At 32.2% G+C, this 15897-nt stretch overlaps 2 protein-coding genes and 1 long non-coding RNA gene across 3 annotated transcripts; all 3 read right to left on the bottom strand.

Moving 5' to 3' along the window:
- Nucleotides 1-3731: 3731 nt before the first annotated feature.
- Nucleotides 3732-8044, bottom strand: LOC133777991 (uncharacterized). Its single transcript, XM_062217791.1, has 3 exons — nucleotides 7570-8044; nucleotides 7325-7401; nucleotides 3732-4089 (listed from the first exon to the last, which is right to left on the bottom strand). The coding sequence occupies exons 1-3, from the start codon at nucleotides 7676-7678 to the stop codon at nucleotides 3877-3879; spliced, it is 399 nt and encodes a 132-aa protein (XP_062073775.1). The 5' UTR covers nucleotides 7679-8044; the 3' UTR covers nucleotides 3732-3876.
- A 6-nt stretch (nucleotides 8045-8050) lies between these two features.
- On the bottom strand, nucleotides 8051-10352 carry LOC133779814 (isopentenyl-diphosphate Delta-isomerase I-like). The gene is made up of 8 exons (XM_062219719.1): nucleotides 10347-10352; nucleotides 10066-10163; nucleotides 9642-9690; nucleotides 9501-9507; nucleotides 9288-9379; nucleotides 8746-8866; nucleotides 8539-8673; nucleotides 8051-8338 (listed from the first exon to the last, which is right to left on the bottom strand). Exons 1-8 carry the CDS (start codon nucleotides 10350-10352, stop codon nucleotides 8085-8087), a joined length of 762 nt encoding a protein of 253 aa, XP_062075703.1. The 3' UTR covers nucleotides 8051-8084.
- Nucleotide 10353: 1 nt separating this feature from the next.
- On the bottom strand, nucleotides 10354-12071 carry LOC133777992 (uncharacterized). Its single transcript, XR_009868955.1, has 3 exons — nucleotides 11505-12071; nucleotides 11321-11422; nucleotides 10354-10599 (listed from the first exon to the last, which is right to left on the bottom strand). It is a non-coding gene; the product is annotated as an uncharacterized LOC133777992 (long non-coding RNA).
- Between the last annotated feature and the right edge of the window lie 3826 nt (nucleotides 12072-15897).

The following is a 15897-nucleotide window of genomic DNA, read 5'->3' as shown; positions in this document are numbered from 1 at the left end:
ACAAAAAAAATAGAAGATAATATAAAAATACCTTCAACATTGAAATAATTTATTCATCAATCAAACTACTTTATGTCTTCTTACTCATCATTGTGGGGGAATTATTTGGATCTATGTATGTTCCTCTTTTAAGAATTACTATATTGCAAAACATACTATTAAGGTATAATGAATCTTTTTCCGCACTAGATGAAGTCAAACAAACATAATCAACCTATATACATAATATTAAAAAATCAATAAACAAAAATAATTGTTAACATTACAAAAATTGAAATTAATTGAAGAACAATGCAATATATGCATATATATATATATATGAATATGTAATTTTGATTTTTGGAAATTTTTTGTCCAAATTGATTGGAGATTATTCACCTTAGTTGACTTCCAATTTACAATTCTAGGATTTTTTTTACTTACATGAGTGCCAAACAAAGATCCCAAGGATGGAATAACCTCATAACCCCACACATGGTAACCCCACACATGGAAAGCCACAGGAAGCCGCACAACTCATAGTTATTTTTTTGCGAATCCAAAACACTTGAAATATTTCCAATAGTTTCATTGAATGAACGACGACCCCAAGGATAATTCTCAAACTTTTCTTCATCATCAACTAATTTAAGAACAAAATCATCAATAAACCCTATCATATCTTTTACTTTCTAAAATATTTTGCACAATAAACACTTTAGCTATCTTAATGGCATCTTTGCCATCAATTTTCTAGACATGAGAAAGTTTTTCAAGTCGTTTCTTGAGATTGATGATTTTCCGGAGAATACTTTTCCATTAATCTATTGGGTTGATTGCTATCATCAACATCAATAGGAAGTTGGGAACAATTTAAACCAGTTATTAAAGCAAATTGTTTAATGCCAAACTTTGCTTTATTCCCTCCAAAGTTCATTTGGATGTCTTTTCCATTAGAGCTACCCTCCTCATGAAGTATTAGAGAATGCACAATCATGGTACAAACTTTTAGATTACTATCAATGTCTAAAAGTTAAATCCCAAGAATGATTCCTTTAACTTTTCAAATTGACCATCAGTTAGAGAATTCTCAATACAACGGGAATTGAGATGGTGATTTTGAAAATTAACTTTCATTTGATTCTTAGCAAAAATCAACTTATTTGCACTTAAATTCTGCACATAAAAACAAAGCAAAAAATTAATTCAAAAACTTTAACTTTTTTTTTTTAAAAAAAAAAACATAAATTAACAATGTAAAATTACCTTGTAAACATTCAATTTTTAATGATAAGAACTTGATTTCCTATTCTTCTTCACGATATGAGATTTCTTTGTCATATCTTAAATAAAAAAAAAACAAAAATATAAACAACATGTTTTTAAAATAATACTACTTGCTTAAAGTATATAAAAAAAAGAGAAGAAAAAAAACACAAAATATTTAAGACATTTACACAAATTTAATCATGGTAGGTGATGCCCTATTAATTGTCATGACTATACAATTGCAATTTATCAAAAAAATCATTAATGAATGAAGAAACAAAGAAATTCTACTAAAGTAAACCTTAAAAAAAACTCATTATTGAATGAGGAAATAAAGAAAATCAACTCAGACATCCAAAATCATATATTTGTTACTAATATACAATTGAATTTTAGTTGAGGCATTTTATCAAACATTTACAATGCATGAAAATGAACTGAATCAAACCATCAAAATAATCATTATTGAATGCATGTTTAAGTTAACTAAAACAATGTATATATAAAAATATATATATACATGGAAAAAAACAGACGACATTTTACAGCTAGTTGCATTTGTTAAGGTTGTTAAATTTTTATTTTCAAGTAAGCTTGGAAAAACACACAAAGAAAATAACAAGGGAAGATTGAAATACCTCGTTAGAAGATCAACTTCAGCTCAACTTCCTCTAGTTAAGACTAATAACTACGAATATGGTTGATAAAAAAAAGTATGGTTGTTCTCATGAATGGAGTGTTGAACCAAGACTATAAATGGAAGGTTGCACTCATCAATGAAGTGTATGAAAATGGAGAAAAAGATGGTGAGTTTAGAGTTAAGAGTGAGGTGTGAAAACAAGGAAGTTGTGAATGGAAATAAGAGAGAGAAATAACACTTGAAATATAATTTTTTTTTTACAAATAGCTAAGTATGATGTGTTTATAATACACTTTGGGCAACCCTTATTCGAAGAGGCATATGAATCGTACACAAGTCAACACCGCGACGCACAGATTTTAAAAACTCTACGGAAATTGTAGTGACGCAGCTGTAAAACGCCCTAGACTACTACTTTGTAATAGGTCATCAACCTCATAAACTTGTTAATGAAAATCATTGAACATATGAAAATCCACTAAGGCCTTGCTAAAACATGCAAGTTGGGCCCAATAGTTTAAAATAAAAATAAAAGTTTTCATGCAACGTTTAAAAATAAATATGGTTCAAGTCCCACTGCTAAGTTTTGAAATCAAAATAAAACATAACATCGTTCTTTAAAAATTGGCGTTTAAGCTGATCGTTTACTCGCCCATAGGATACCCCCACGCCATACACACTCTGACGTCGAAACTCCTCACATCACCACGCATGCCAAAGAGAAACCCTATTTATTACCTAAAAGGGGGAAAGTAAGGGGGTTAGCTAAAAGCCCTGTAAGAAAGTACAAACATCATACAAAGAAAAACACAACAAAAGCATAATCATATCGTAAGATTCATATAACATCATATCCATACATCGTCATACATCGTACTTAACATCATCATCATACATCATACATACACGTTACCATCATACATCATTATCATGCATCATATACCATTAACATATTCAAACATCATCATCACATCCTTGTGAACATGGCCCCCTCTCTTGTCCATGTCACATCTTGAGGTAAACAGGAGTCTCTGGTCCTAAATAACCTCAACTCGTGCGCCCTATGAATTATGTCTTTATATCCTTAGTAACTCGGGTTATGTCTTTATATCCTTAGTATCCCTTTTGTTGTGTCGCATTCAACACGCTAACAACCATTTGCTTTTCATACAACATACAAAATACATGCAATCCAGTCATATCAACGCAAAAGAAATACATGATTCATCAAATTCATCATATCATATCAAAATAACATTTCATACTTCATATCACAAGGTACATCATCATACATAGCATTTAACCTCAAACAAACCACTACAATAAAAAATGCTTTTAATAACACCAAAAATGTGTTATCAAAACATACCATAACACTTTTTGATGTGTTAAGAACGACTATGTTATCGTAGGTCAGGGTACTTTACATAACACTTTATCATTGTTATACAGATGTGTTATTATACTGTCAACGATAACACACTTTCTGTGTTATTTTAATAAATAGATAAGTGTTTAATTATATTATTTATAGTCGATTATATAACACAATTCAATACTTATAAATTTGTGTTATACTACACTTTAGTATAACACAGTTTTTGTGTTATATAATAAAGTTTGCATAACAAAATTCTTTACTTATAAAAAGTGTTATTGTAATAGATATTATAACACATTTTTCGTATTATTTTAATATTTAGATGTGTTTAAATTCTCATTATATATTTATATAACACTAATTTATTCTATTATATTTTTATTTTTTATTTATATAATTAAAATTAATTTTCTAATATATAGTATCATCATCAAATGAACTTGATTTTCAAATAACAAAAAGTAAAAAGCATTCAACATTGTATTAACAATCCACAAATTAGTTTAAAACATTCAACACTGTCATCAAATTATATTATAGCTCCCATGAGACAAAGACCCAAAAACTTAAATCAATAAATCTTAAATCACATGGTAAAACTAACATGCTATACAATTTCCAACCAACATCCAAGACAATGAGTATCTATCCTAATAACCACCAATCTAGTGCCAAATATTCGATACTGTCGACTTCCCCAAATATCAAATTTATCTAGATAATGAGATTTCAGGCAACATTGCACCCATGGTGGATATCTAGCATCTTCCTCCACTTTCTTTCCATCATCATTTGTAGCCACTCCAAGCAATGCATTTTGCTTCTTCGTTAGTACATCAATGGCAGGTTGATCACCAAAAAACTTGTGCTGCCACAAGTTGAAAATAATACAATCAATTGAAGATAACAATAGTAAGGGTGTAAAATAAGAGTAATGCAGGTGACATTTTACATAATAATAATAAAATTGCACAGCCAGCCATATGACTTCAAATGACAGGTTCTATTTCGAAAAGGAAATATATATATATGCAACAGTATGTGGTGCAAGATTTTGGTATGAAACATGTGTCCCTAGCAAATTCCAGAAAATAAATAAATAAATAAAATAACATAGAATGCAGTGTGACAAAGAGAAGAATAAGTTTTTCTAATGGCAAAATCATTTTTCAATGCACTAGAAGTTCCAAATTTTATTTTGTCAGTCTGCTGGAGGAGAGCATAATGCAGTTAAAACATGTTCCACGTGTGTTTTTAACAAAACAATTTCTCTATAGCCAAAAGAAAATAGCAGAAGAAAGTATAACAGGGGACAACATCAATGGTTCAGTTAACATCATTGTCATAGAAAAGTATTAAGATTAAAAATAAAGGCTAAAAGAAGTATCATGGAAAAATCCAGGACCCAGATTAAGAGTAGAATTATAAATTATAAAATAGAAAATTTACAACACAAAGTCTGTAAATCTGTATAACCTGAGACTACAATAGGCCAAAGGAGTAAAGTTGGAAAGCTTTCAGAAAAAGGAATTTAAGTTACTGACCAGGGATCTTATAAAGTTCATTCACTTTCTGTATCTACATGACAGGTACCATATCAAGAAAATGTACTAATGTAAGCTCTCCCATGAGTTATGAGGACATTACCAGGCTTGTGTAGGCTGCCAATAGAAATATCTTAATGAATTATTCCAGATCAATTTCAGAATTTCTTTTTGCAGTTCCAACAGTGTTTAAAATGCCTTTTTTAATCAAACATTCTGAAGTTAAAAATTGATATTGCTACTATAACCCACCAGATAATTGTTGCTAAAAAAAATTAGCATCTAATTCATTACATACAGAAAGAAATATCAAGTATGCAGCCAGAAAAAACTGGTGCATACAGGGTGGCATGCTTTACTAGACTATATGCAATAGAGACAAGAAATCTAGGACCCAGATAAGAGCCAACAAAATTTTAAGTTTCATGATCTCATGACATTCCTAGCTTTTTTTTAGAGGCATTAACATCATGAGTTCTACGTTTTCTTAACCAATCTCAAGCTTTTGTCAAAATAGAAGAGCCACCTAACTCAAAATATTATATTGTAATTTAATCTAATATTTTGTATCCATTCATGATAAGCACCCAATTAATGAATAAACTACATTTATACAAAGAAAAAAGAAAAAGGAAAAAGACTCACATCTAGAACAATAATTTGAGCATCGGAGTTCTCAATCAGTGGGGCATTAGATGCAAAGCTTCGATTTCCAACGCTGGCAATGAACTGTGGCTGCTCAAAATTCGAACCTGTCACTGCCATTTTCCTTTTTTCTCAACTTTACTTGCACTTACAAGGCTGGAACTGTCAGAAGGAAATGAAAACTAATCAAAACTCCATTTTTATGTGATAGAAATTACAACACAAGAATTAATAAGAAAGAAAGAAAAAAAAACTTCAAAAATCATGACTTTTGAGTTAAAACGATAAGGACATATCAACGTATAATAAATATATATATGTATATATATATAATTTTCCTCTATTATGTACTTAAAACCTAGATAACAAGAAAACTAAAATTAAATTTGGGCATTTTTTTTCATTCAAAGCAATGGCTTAATACCCAGATAAGAAAAACTCATAAATTCCAAAAAAAAGACATTCTTCCACCGTATTCTGGATAGCCAAGCGTATATATATATATAGATATTGTAAATACACGACAAAAGTAACGTGGAAAAAATTGAAAAATAATTCATGCCAGTAAAAACAAAGATTAAAATGAGGTTTTAATTCCAGGACAAGACATGAGCGAGTCTTGATAGAACTAGCTACATGCCACTTCCCCACTGAAACTGAAAACAAAAGAATTTCTTCCTTTACATATTTATATTTAAATATTGCGAACAAATTCTATTTTGTATTGTTTGTATATGTATAGAAAGAGAAAATAATAAACCATAATAATAAAAAAAAACAGAGGAAGTGGGTCAAACCAAAGTTGTCACAGTATTATTATTAAACAAAAAAAAAATGAAAAAGGTTGAATCTTTCTTCACCTTCACGCAGGAAAGAAGAAGGCTGGATGGAGCTAGCTGGTCTCACGCAGGGAAGCGCAGGCAGAGATTTTGCTATGAATTCATCCTTATTGAAGGTAGGAGCATGTAATGCATGCACTGCCCTACAGAATAGAAACCTGTAGAGAAGAGAATACACAACTCAGTAACTGCTCTATAATTTTTTCAATGCACAACTCAACAATGCTGAGTTATATATGTCAATGTTCTGGATTTAACTTTTACCAAAACAAAACAAAGATAGACATTATATTTTATCAGCAAGTAGGACACTAAAATACTACAGTCCTATTATTAACTGGGTTGTGCTTTAAGTAATGCAGTATATTACAGTCCTAAGACAGTAACCGTCAAAGGGTCAGTTTTTTAAAACTAAAATACCACCATGTTATGTTGATGGCCAAAGCTTTAAACATAGGTCAGCTAACCCAACAATAAAAACAAAATGCACAACCAAGTTTCAGTTCAATCAAATAGATATCTGAGATGATGGCCAAAATGCATAATGTGTACCAGTAGGCTTGCAAGTTTTGAAAGTGTGTATGCATATGTATAGATAATGATGACACTAAAGAAAACTCAAGGTTATCCAGGTCGAATTTCCAAGACTGGCAGGATGAGGGGTAAAAAGGCCAAGAACTCCAAGCTAAAGCTCCAAATAAATAGTGGTATTACAATAACAATGTGGATATGGACAGGACAGAATAGAAATAAAAAAATTAAATCCAGAAACTCTTGAAAGAGTAACTGTGTAGCTACATCACTAAGGTAAGCACATTAATTTTCATAAAGATTTCCTGGGCAAGCAACTTAAAACTGAATAGTTAAGAAAAGGTTAATCTCAAAAGGCATTGTCAATCATGTGCAGCCAATAACAAAGGTGGATTCTTTTGTTAGCATAAAAGTTCACATTACAACTAGTGTGCAGCAGGACTAGTAAATAACCATTGAGAAGAGAGTTTAAAGCCATAGACATTCCTTAACCTACCCTCATTTCAGCAGGCATGAACATATAACGAAGAACAATAGTAGCTGGAATAGACAACTTTGCATCATCACGACCACCTGTCATACAGATGATGGTTTAATGGTTGATGAAACAGAGTATGGTATCAATATTAAGAAAGGAATATTAATATTAAGAAAGGAAACAGAGTGATAACGTAAACAACATGCAATATAAGGTCACTGAACTATTAAATAGAGCATTTAAGAGTACCATAAAAAGCTTACCCCATCCAAGCATCTTATCTTCCACCTTCTTAAGTTTCTTTTTCTTCTTGTTGTCAACTTTCTTGGAAATAAATGTATTCCCTGTGTTAAGAAAAAAATGAGAATACATAAAAAGCCTACTCTATTGACTTTTCTCTATTTGATCTAAATACTTTGCCAGTGTTGAGAATTACAGTGCTTCCAATTCCAACACTATCTTCAATTGAGTAAAACGACATAACAGAAAGTTGATTCTCTAAATTTAGTATAACCAAGACTCATTCTTCATTGTATAGAAACTTTGGTACTACATAAGAAAACAGACATCCCAGGTATGTTTTGGAATGATACTCAAAAACTATAACATAAGTTGACATATTTTTTTTTCTTTTGGGGGAAAGTAGAGAACAGCACAAAAACAAATAACGAGAGAGTTTCAATTCAGGGCCCACTTATTTAAAACCAATTTGATGTTTACTTGTTCATACTTATTGTATAGCGCACGAAATTGCTCCACTAAATGACTACTAAGGCTATTAAGTCAACTTGTGAATGGTTTTCATATCAGCAACCTCCTTAAGTGTGCCTTTCTCAACATGGCCCCACCACTTGAACAAGAAATTATCCACAACCAATCTGAACCAAGGGGACAACTTCAAGCCTCCCTCCCCAGCATCTGCTTTCCTCAACAACTCTTTCAACTCATCCCAGTTGACGTACTTGATATCATCTACTTCATCTGGGTTTGGCTTGACACTAACATCCCGGACAATGAAGAGCAGGTAGTCAACTGCAACACAACGGAATAATAACCAAGAAGTGAGCATGACGAGTCGAAAAGAACAACGGTGCGATAGCCAATCGCACACGGTATCTTGATTCTATATATTTATTTTGCATATAAATGGTTTATAGAGTCCAGTTACCACACCATAGGGGGGGACAGAATATGATGTATAGTATATAAATTAATAAAGTAAGAATTATTACGTTCGTGCTCCCCATATTTGCCATCAGAAAGAGCTTTGTACAGCATCCTGCCTAGTGGGGTAAATTGATCAACTGGCACATCTTCAGTAGGAATACCCAGTTCATCTAACAACTTCCTCTGTGCGGCATTCCTTGCTCCTTGTGATTTAAAAAGATAATAATCAGATTTAGAAGACATAAAATTTGAATGGATAGTCAAATATCTACTCTGCAGAAATATATTAGCAAGGGCCTCCTCAGCGACAAGCTCAGATTCACGGTAGAGTAGATGGCTGCAACAGGTGTTTGTCCACACAAGGGAAAACGTTACCTTTGTTACAGAACGTTGCTGTACAGATAAACAGACAGAATATCATATCTTGAGACTTATGTTATTGAATAGATGTGCGCAACAGATACGAATTGGCCTTCAATATAACTAGCCACACACAAGACGTTTTGGGAAAAAGGGAAAAACATAGAAAACAAGAAAAGATATGTAGACATGGTCATGAGTGCATGAAATTTCAGGAATATAGAATACTAAAATGGAAAATAGAATATGACACAATTATTCAATTTAGGCTGCCCTAATAGATAGGCTAGATCTTGACTTGGTTCTTCACATGACACTTATTACTATAAATGCAAGCACCTAGGAGGGCAGTTCAAACAGTCAGGTCTGTTGTTTGCTCCCACAAGATCTAAGGTTCAGGTACCTAATTGGCAAATCATATAGGTTGATGTCCCTCAAATATTGTAAGCAATACCTGAAGAAGCAACTCGTATTTCGAGTTGAACAAAAACACACTGAAAGCCCTGTGTAGCAAATTTTCCTTTTCAATATTTTCCATCAAGTGACCTACAGGGTACAAAAGCATTAGCAAACCACAGAGGTCCAGCTGATCCAACAAAATGAACATGATCTATATACAAAATATATGATTTGAACATGTAGTAGAATGCCCAAAACATGAATAAACAGTTCATGTCCATAATATGAAGGTATCCAAAATCAAAAGAGCATATAAGATTTAGGAAGGATAGAAAGCCTTGGAGTATGTAAAATGCAAAGTACCATAAAGACGTGACATAATAACCAAAAAGAATTGTGCAGATCAAATTTTACTTACATGACCAACAACCTGGTCATTCTCATTTACTAGAATGCATCTACAGAAAGTTCACATAAAGAAACATAATCAGCTCCAGTTAACACAAAGAAAGATATGTAGATCTAAACGCAAAATTTGCATTCAGATTTTCAATGTTCTCCAATCTCAAAACCACATGAATATTTGGCTCAAAAAAGACCTCAACTCATTTGATAATAGTTAATACTCAATTAAAGCATCACCTCAGTCACTGAATTTTCATTTCTTACCAAAAACAAACAACAAAGAAATGAAACCCAAGTTTTCATTTTCTCATCCTGGTAGTGATTCAACAACCCTAGATAGAGTATCTTGTAATTTACAATCTGAAGTGAAGTTTTCAGGCAAGTCATCTGGCAGAGTAGATTCTACAGTGTCCAAAATAACTTTGCACGATTGAGAAGCTTCTACAAGAAGTACAGGAAGAAAGATTGGGAGTTTGTGAGGATCATAAGAGTTTGCTATTTTAGTAATCTTAAACTTTTTAGATATCTAAGAAATGAAAATCAACAAGTAATAATCCAATCATCTTTTCTATCATTTTACTAAATACAATAAAAATATCAGGAAAAGAAAAACTACTTTGACTAGTACTAGACAGCAGCAGCAATAATGTGAAACAGAATTCCAAAGCTATGAACTAAGAATGAAATTAAAATTAGGTAAAGGAAATACCTTCATATCGTCCAAGGCCTTGCAATGATTTTTCTTTGAGAAAAACAGCTTCAAGGAGCATACTAACAGCGTGCATGGACATAGGTGGGACAGAATCACTCTGTGAACGACGTCTATTTTGTTCACATCTTCTAGAAATGGATCCTTTCATCCTAGGAGTCACTGCAGCAATGTCTATTCCTTCAAATACATGAAGTGCAGCTTCTATGTTACCCTTTTGATACTCAAGTCTTCCTAGTAGAGCTCTTGCTTCCTATAAACCATGAAACCAAAATAAATCATCATCCAAAATAAATCATCATCCAAACTGATCTGCCAAAATAAATAAGTCTAAAAACAACTCCTTAGTAATTTGCCTCAACTTTATGACATTGTAAACTGTACCATCCCAAGACTAAAAAAACTCAAAAACAGTAATGCTATTTTTGTAACAGTATACCAATATTTTAATCAAACTGATTTCTTGACTCTTCATTTCGATAGAAAATTATACACAGGAACAATGTTAGAACAAACAAGTAAAAAACCAAGGATTTCTGAGATGTGAGATTAGCTTATGGGACACAGTAACAATAAAAATGAGATAGTAATTATCATAATATTGTACAAATTAAAGGCACCAAAATCACCTTTTTCGTGAGTCAAATTTTGTGATCAATATATGCAAGGGATAGTGAAATAAAGAATTTGATCACTTGATTGTAGAGTGCAGAACAATAAAATAACAGATCTCATAAATTACTATAAAGTAAAAAACAGTTTAGAATCACAAAAGAATACAAGATTTTGATCCCTAGTAAAAAAAAATTTGATCACAACAAACCAAGTATTAATGATACAATAAGAAATATTACTAACTATCCCTAATGAAAACAGAACATAGAAATTTCAAGGTAAAACCAAATCAATTAACAGCAAAACCCACATACAAATATCCAAAATAAAACAGAAGCTACAAAAAAAGAGCTCCATACCGTTTCCTTCAAGGTCTCTAGGGGTTCACTCCATTTGAAGCCAAAACATGGGGAAAAGTGGCGTAAGAGGGAAGTCGAGTGGACTTCACTCCTTCAATTTGACTGCACAGAGCAAGATACGAGAACCATTTAAACAAAAAGAAATAAATAAATTGCTTTACAATAATAAAAAAACTACACAAACCAGGAATTGAACACCCATGGCACCCCGTCGCACCACCATCTCCAGCCCACACCACCCAGTCGACGTCGACTATAAAACAGAACGAGAGAGAGAGAGAGAGATCTTTACCTGCACCAACGAGTCTCCGAGTCCACGTCGTCGAGCCTCCGGCAGTCCCGCTGAGCCTCTGTCAGCCCCGTCGACCTCCACCGTGGTTGAAGCCTCGTATATCCCCTCGCCGTCGTAGTTGAGGGAGCAGGAGAGAGAGAGAGAAGGAGAGGGATCGGGGAAGAGTGAGTGAGGAGACGGGCTTAGAGATAGGGTTTTTATTTGAGATTTTTTTTTTTTGGGAATAATAATTCATTTGCCGCCTTTTTTTTTTTTTTTTTTTGAGATATTTTAGGTATTTTAGTATTTTTTATCTATTATAATACTTTTGCAATACTGTTATACTTATGTGTTGCAAAAAGGGATTTTTGGTGTAGTGAACCCATCTTACCATTTCATAGCATAAATAAATAGAATTCTATCTGACTTCCCTACCCCAGGTCCGAGCAAAGCAAAATGGAACAAACTTCACGAGCCTATAATCATAATCACATAGTATTCTTTAGCATCACGTGAGATTTTTTGTGCCCAACACATATACCCCATGTGTGCATGGGCCATGCACACATGGTACAATTTACACATAATTTCCAAACATGCACATTCTTCACATAAAATCACAAAAGAATTATGCAAATTCTACCTATTATCCATGAGTAGTGCACCAATTTTTTTTTAGTAATTTTCTACTTTGTTTTATTTAATTGTTAAGTGTTGTGAATTTTTTTTATTTTATTTGTTAGAATTGTTGGTAGAAATTGTTTGAATTTAATTGTTAACTGTTTTGTTTATTATTAATTTAATTTGTGAATAAATGAGTTTTGGTTGAATGCACCAAGGTGCATGGTAGGTAGTGATGCACCCTAGTAATTAAGTATGTGCATGTGCATGGTTGCATGGTACACTTGCATAGAATTTTCTACACACTTTTATTTCCTTTTATTAGAATTATTTTATTTAATTAAAAGAAGAAAAAAATATAAAAATAAAGAAAGGGAAAGGAGTGGGCGTGTATGGCAAGTAGGAAAGGGGTGTCTTTCTTTTCCTAAATGGTTTTGGTTTATTATTATTGATTAAGGAATAAAAAGAAAAAAAAGGGAAATAAGGGGATATGGCCGTGTATAGAAGAGAGGGGAGGAGAGTGTGAGTGTGTGAATGGAATAAAAGGAGGAGTGATTTAGTTTCCTTTTCCTTGTTGATTGATTGGATTTCATGCAAGGATTAAGGGAAAGATTGGAGGCAATTTTGGGTAATTTTCCTTTAGAGTCTAGCCTAGGTTAAGAGGGAAACAAATGAGCCTTGGAGTCCCATTTGTGGTGGCTGCCGAATTCTAGAGAGAGAAGGAGAAGGAAGAATGTGAAGGAGGATAGAAGGAGAGAAAGAAAGAAGAAGAAAGAAGGAGAAAGGAAGGGGATTCGAAATCCCTAGGTGTAGGTACTCAATTATGGTGTTCCTTTCTTTATTCTCTTCAACTTGAATCTAAAGTAATGATGTTCTTTTTTTTTTCCTCTTTTCTTTGTTCTTGTTGGGGTTTGAAAATCATATGTGCCCAAGAGGAGAATCAACCTTGTGATATTGATTTCTGTCAAGGAGGTAGTGAAACTAGCCTTTTGGTTGTTGTTGTGATGAATCTTGATTTATGATTTTTGTGTTGGTTGTAGTTTTGAGGGATTGTTTTGATGGGGAGTTTCAGCCTAGTCTTAATCTAGGTTTCATGATGTTTTTGTTTATGTTGATAAGCATACTTATGAGGTTAAGTGTTTGGTTATGATGTCTTATTGGTAGGCATGCTAGAGTCTCTTATGTGTTGTGCTTATGCTTTTGGTAACTAGGGATCTTTATTTTTTTTCATGATGGATTCATATTTGGTTGTGTGTCATGATGGAAAATGTGGTCTTAGAATCATGCTAGGAATTTCTTGGGTTTCGGAAAACAATAAGGGATGGAAGCATGATGTGGGTTTCGGCCCTAAGGTTTCTTGTATCATATATATGTATGTTTGATCTTGAAATATACCTATGATTTGAATGTCTATGTGATATTAGGGATTCTTTTTAGATTGATAATATGATAATAGGTGCATGCTAGGGTTTGAGTTTAAATTTGTGTTGATTAAACATATATGATTATTGTGAGTTTTGAGAAGCATGATGTAAAGATGAGTTCCATAATTAAATATGCTTGCTGATTTTGTGTACAGTTGGTGAGAAATTTGGTGAAATAACAATTTGCATGCATAAGTGATGTTCCAAGTGCTATGATGATTTTATGAAATTAAAAGGGTATTTTAATTCACATTAAAATGATATTTTTACTCAAATTAATACCTAAAGTTTTTTTTTTTATATTTTATGAAGAAAATATATGTTTTAATTCCAAGTTTATGATTTTTGAGTGTTTAATATGTTGCTGGAAGTTTTTGGTAAAAATGAGAAAATGTCTTTTAAATGAAAGGAATTTTCTGTATTTGAAGAAATGAATTAATACCCTAAACAATGTATACATTAAAAATGATATTTTTTTTAATTGTAACCATGAATTTTCACATTTTTAATAAGTGTGGTTTTCTTTATTTTTTTAATTAAGAAAATGTTGGGTTAAATTCACTTGTGACTTTAAAAAAAAAAATTGCTGAAAGTTTAGATTAATAAATTAAAAATAATTATTTTGTTTAACCTACAAGGGTTTATACTACATAAATTAAGTCTTAATTAATACAAGGAAAAATATATTGTTCCCACACTTAAAATTATATTTTCTCACATCAAATCTTGTATTTTTGTTAACTTAAAATAAAATGTGTATTTTCTAAAAGAAACATGATATTTACAAGTACCTTTAAATAATTTCAAGTCTCGTTATTTCTCTATACAATTTAAAATGGAATTATTATTATTTTAGAAAGTGACTAAATAAATTATTTTTGTGAAATAAAAATAAAGCCTTAAGAGGATTAAACAACTTAGGAATTTAAAAGAAATAAATAATGGTGAGGAAATTATGTTGCTAAATCTTTATTTGAAAAAGTTAGAAATAAGCGTGTATGAATTATCGTTTTTAAAGTCACTTTTTAACAACGCTCCCACGTATGCATGTCGCATGCAAATGCACTTTTACATATGTCTATTATTCAACCATATAATTTTTACTCGAAAACCATGCATGGATAATCGGTAGAATTTGCATTATTCTTTTGTGATTCTATGTGAAAAATGTGCATGTTCAGAAATTATGTGTAAATTGCACCATGTGTGCATGGCCCATGCACACATGAGGTATATGTGTTGGGCACAAGAAATCTCATGTGATGTTAAATAATACTATTTGATTATGATTATAGGCTCGTTGTGAAGTTTTTTCTACTTTTGCTTTGCTCGGACCTGAGGTAAGGAAGTTAGATGGACCTTTTATTTATGCTATGAACGGTAAGATTGATTTGTATGAGGATATATGCTATGTATGACGAAGTACCATGTGATATAAAATATGAAATGCTATTTTGAGATGATGTGATGAATTTGATGAATCATGTATTTCCTTTTGTGTTGATATGACTGGATTGCATGTGTTTTGTATGCTATATGAAAAGTGAATGGTTGTTAGCGTGTTGAACGCGACACAACAAAAGGGTTACTAAGGATATAAAGACGTAACCTGAGTTACTAAGGATATAAAGACGTAACTCATAGGGCGGACACGGTGTGGTTATTCAACGACCAGAGCCTCCTGTTTACCTCAAGAAGTGACATGGACAAGAGAGGGGGCCAAGTTCATAAGGATGTGATGATGACGTTTATGATGATGGTGTTTGAATATGTTAATGATATATGATGCATGATAATGATGTATGATGTACAATAATAACGTTTATGTATGATGTATGATTATGACGTTAAGTACGATGTATGGATATGATGTTGTATGAGTCTTATGATATGATTATGCTTTTGTTGTGTTTTTCCTTGTTTGTTGTTTGTACTTCCTTACTGGGCTTTTAATTTACCCCCTTACTTTCCCCTTTCAGGTAATAAATAAGGTTTCTCTTTGGCATGCGTTGTGATGTGAGGAGTTCCGATGTCAGAGTATGTATGACGTGGGGGTATCCTATGGATGAGTAAACGATCACCTTAAACACCAATTTTTTTTAAAGAAAGATGTTATGTTTAATTTTGATTTCAAAACTTACTAGTGAGACTTGAATTATTTTTTTTTATAAAACGTTGCATGAGAACTTTTTATTTTATTTTAAATTATTAGGCCCAACTTGCATGTTTTAGTAAGGCCCCACTGGATTTTCATGTGTTAG

This window comes from Humulus lupulus, chromosome 5 (assembly GCF_963169125.1).
Source record: "Humulus lupulus chromosome 5, drHumLupu1.1, whole genome shotgun sequence".
In the NCBI taxonomy this organism is placed as follows: domain Eukaryota; kingdom Viridiplantae; phylum Streptophyta; class Magnoliopsida; order Rosales; family Cannabaceae; genus Humulus; species Humulus lupulus.
Note: the sequence above shows the minus strand (reverse complement) of the source record. Positions and strands in the feature narration are given on the sequence as shown.

Coding starts and splice junctions, on each gene's coding strand:
- LOC133777991 (XM_062217791.1), bottom strand. CDS start 7,678: ATGTATTCTCATTTTTTTCTTAACACAGGGAATACATTTATTTCCAAG. Junction 7,402..7,569: donor AGATAAGATGCTTGGATGGG/GTAAGCTTTTTA, acceptor TCTGTATGACAG/GTGGTCGTGATGATGCAAAG. Junction 4,090..7,324: donor TCATGCCTGCTGAAATGAGG/GTAGGTTAAGGA, acceptor CTAACGAAGAAG/CAAAATGCATTGCTTGGAGT.
- LOC133779814 (XM_062219719.1), bottom strand. Junction 9,691..10,065: donor CTTGTAGAAGCTTCTCAATC/GTGCAAAGTTAT, acceptor AACTTTCTGTAG/ATGCATTCTAGTAAATGAGA. Junction 8,867..9,287: donor AATACGAGTTGCTTCTTCAG/GTATTGCTTACA, acceptor TTATCTGTACAG/CAACGTTCTGTAACAAAGGT.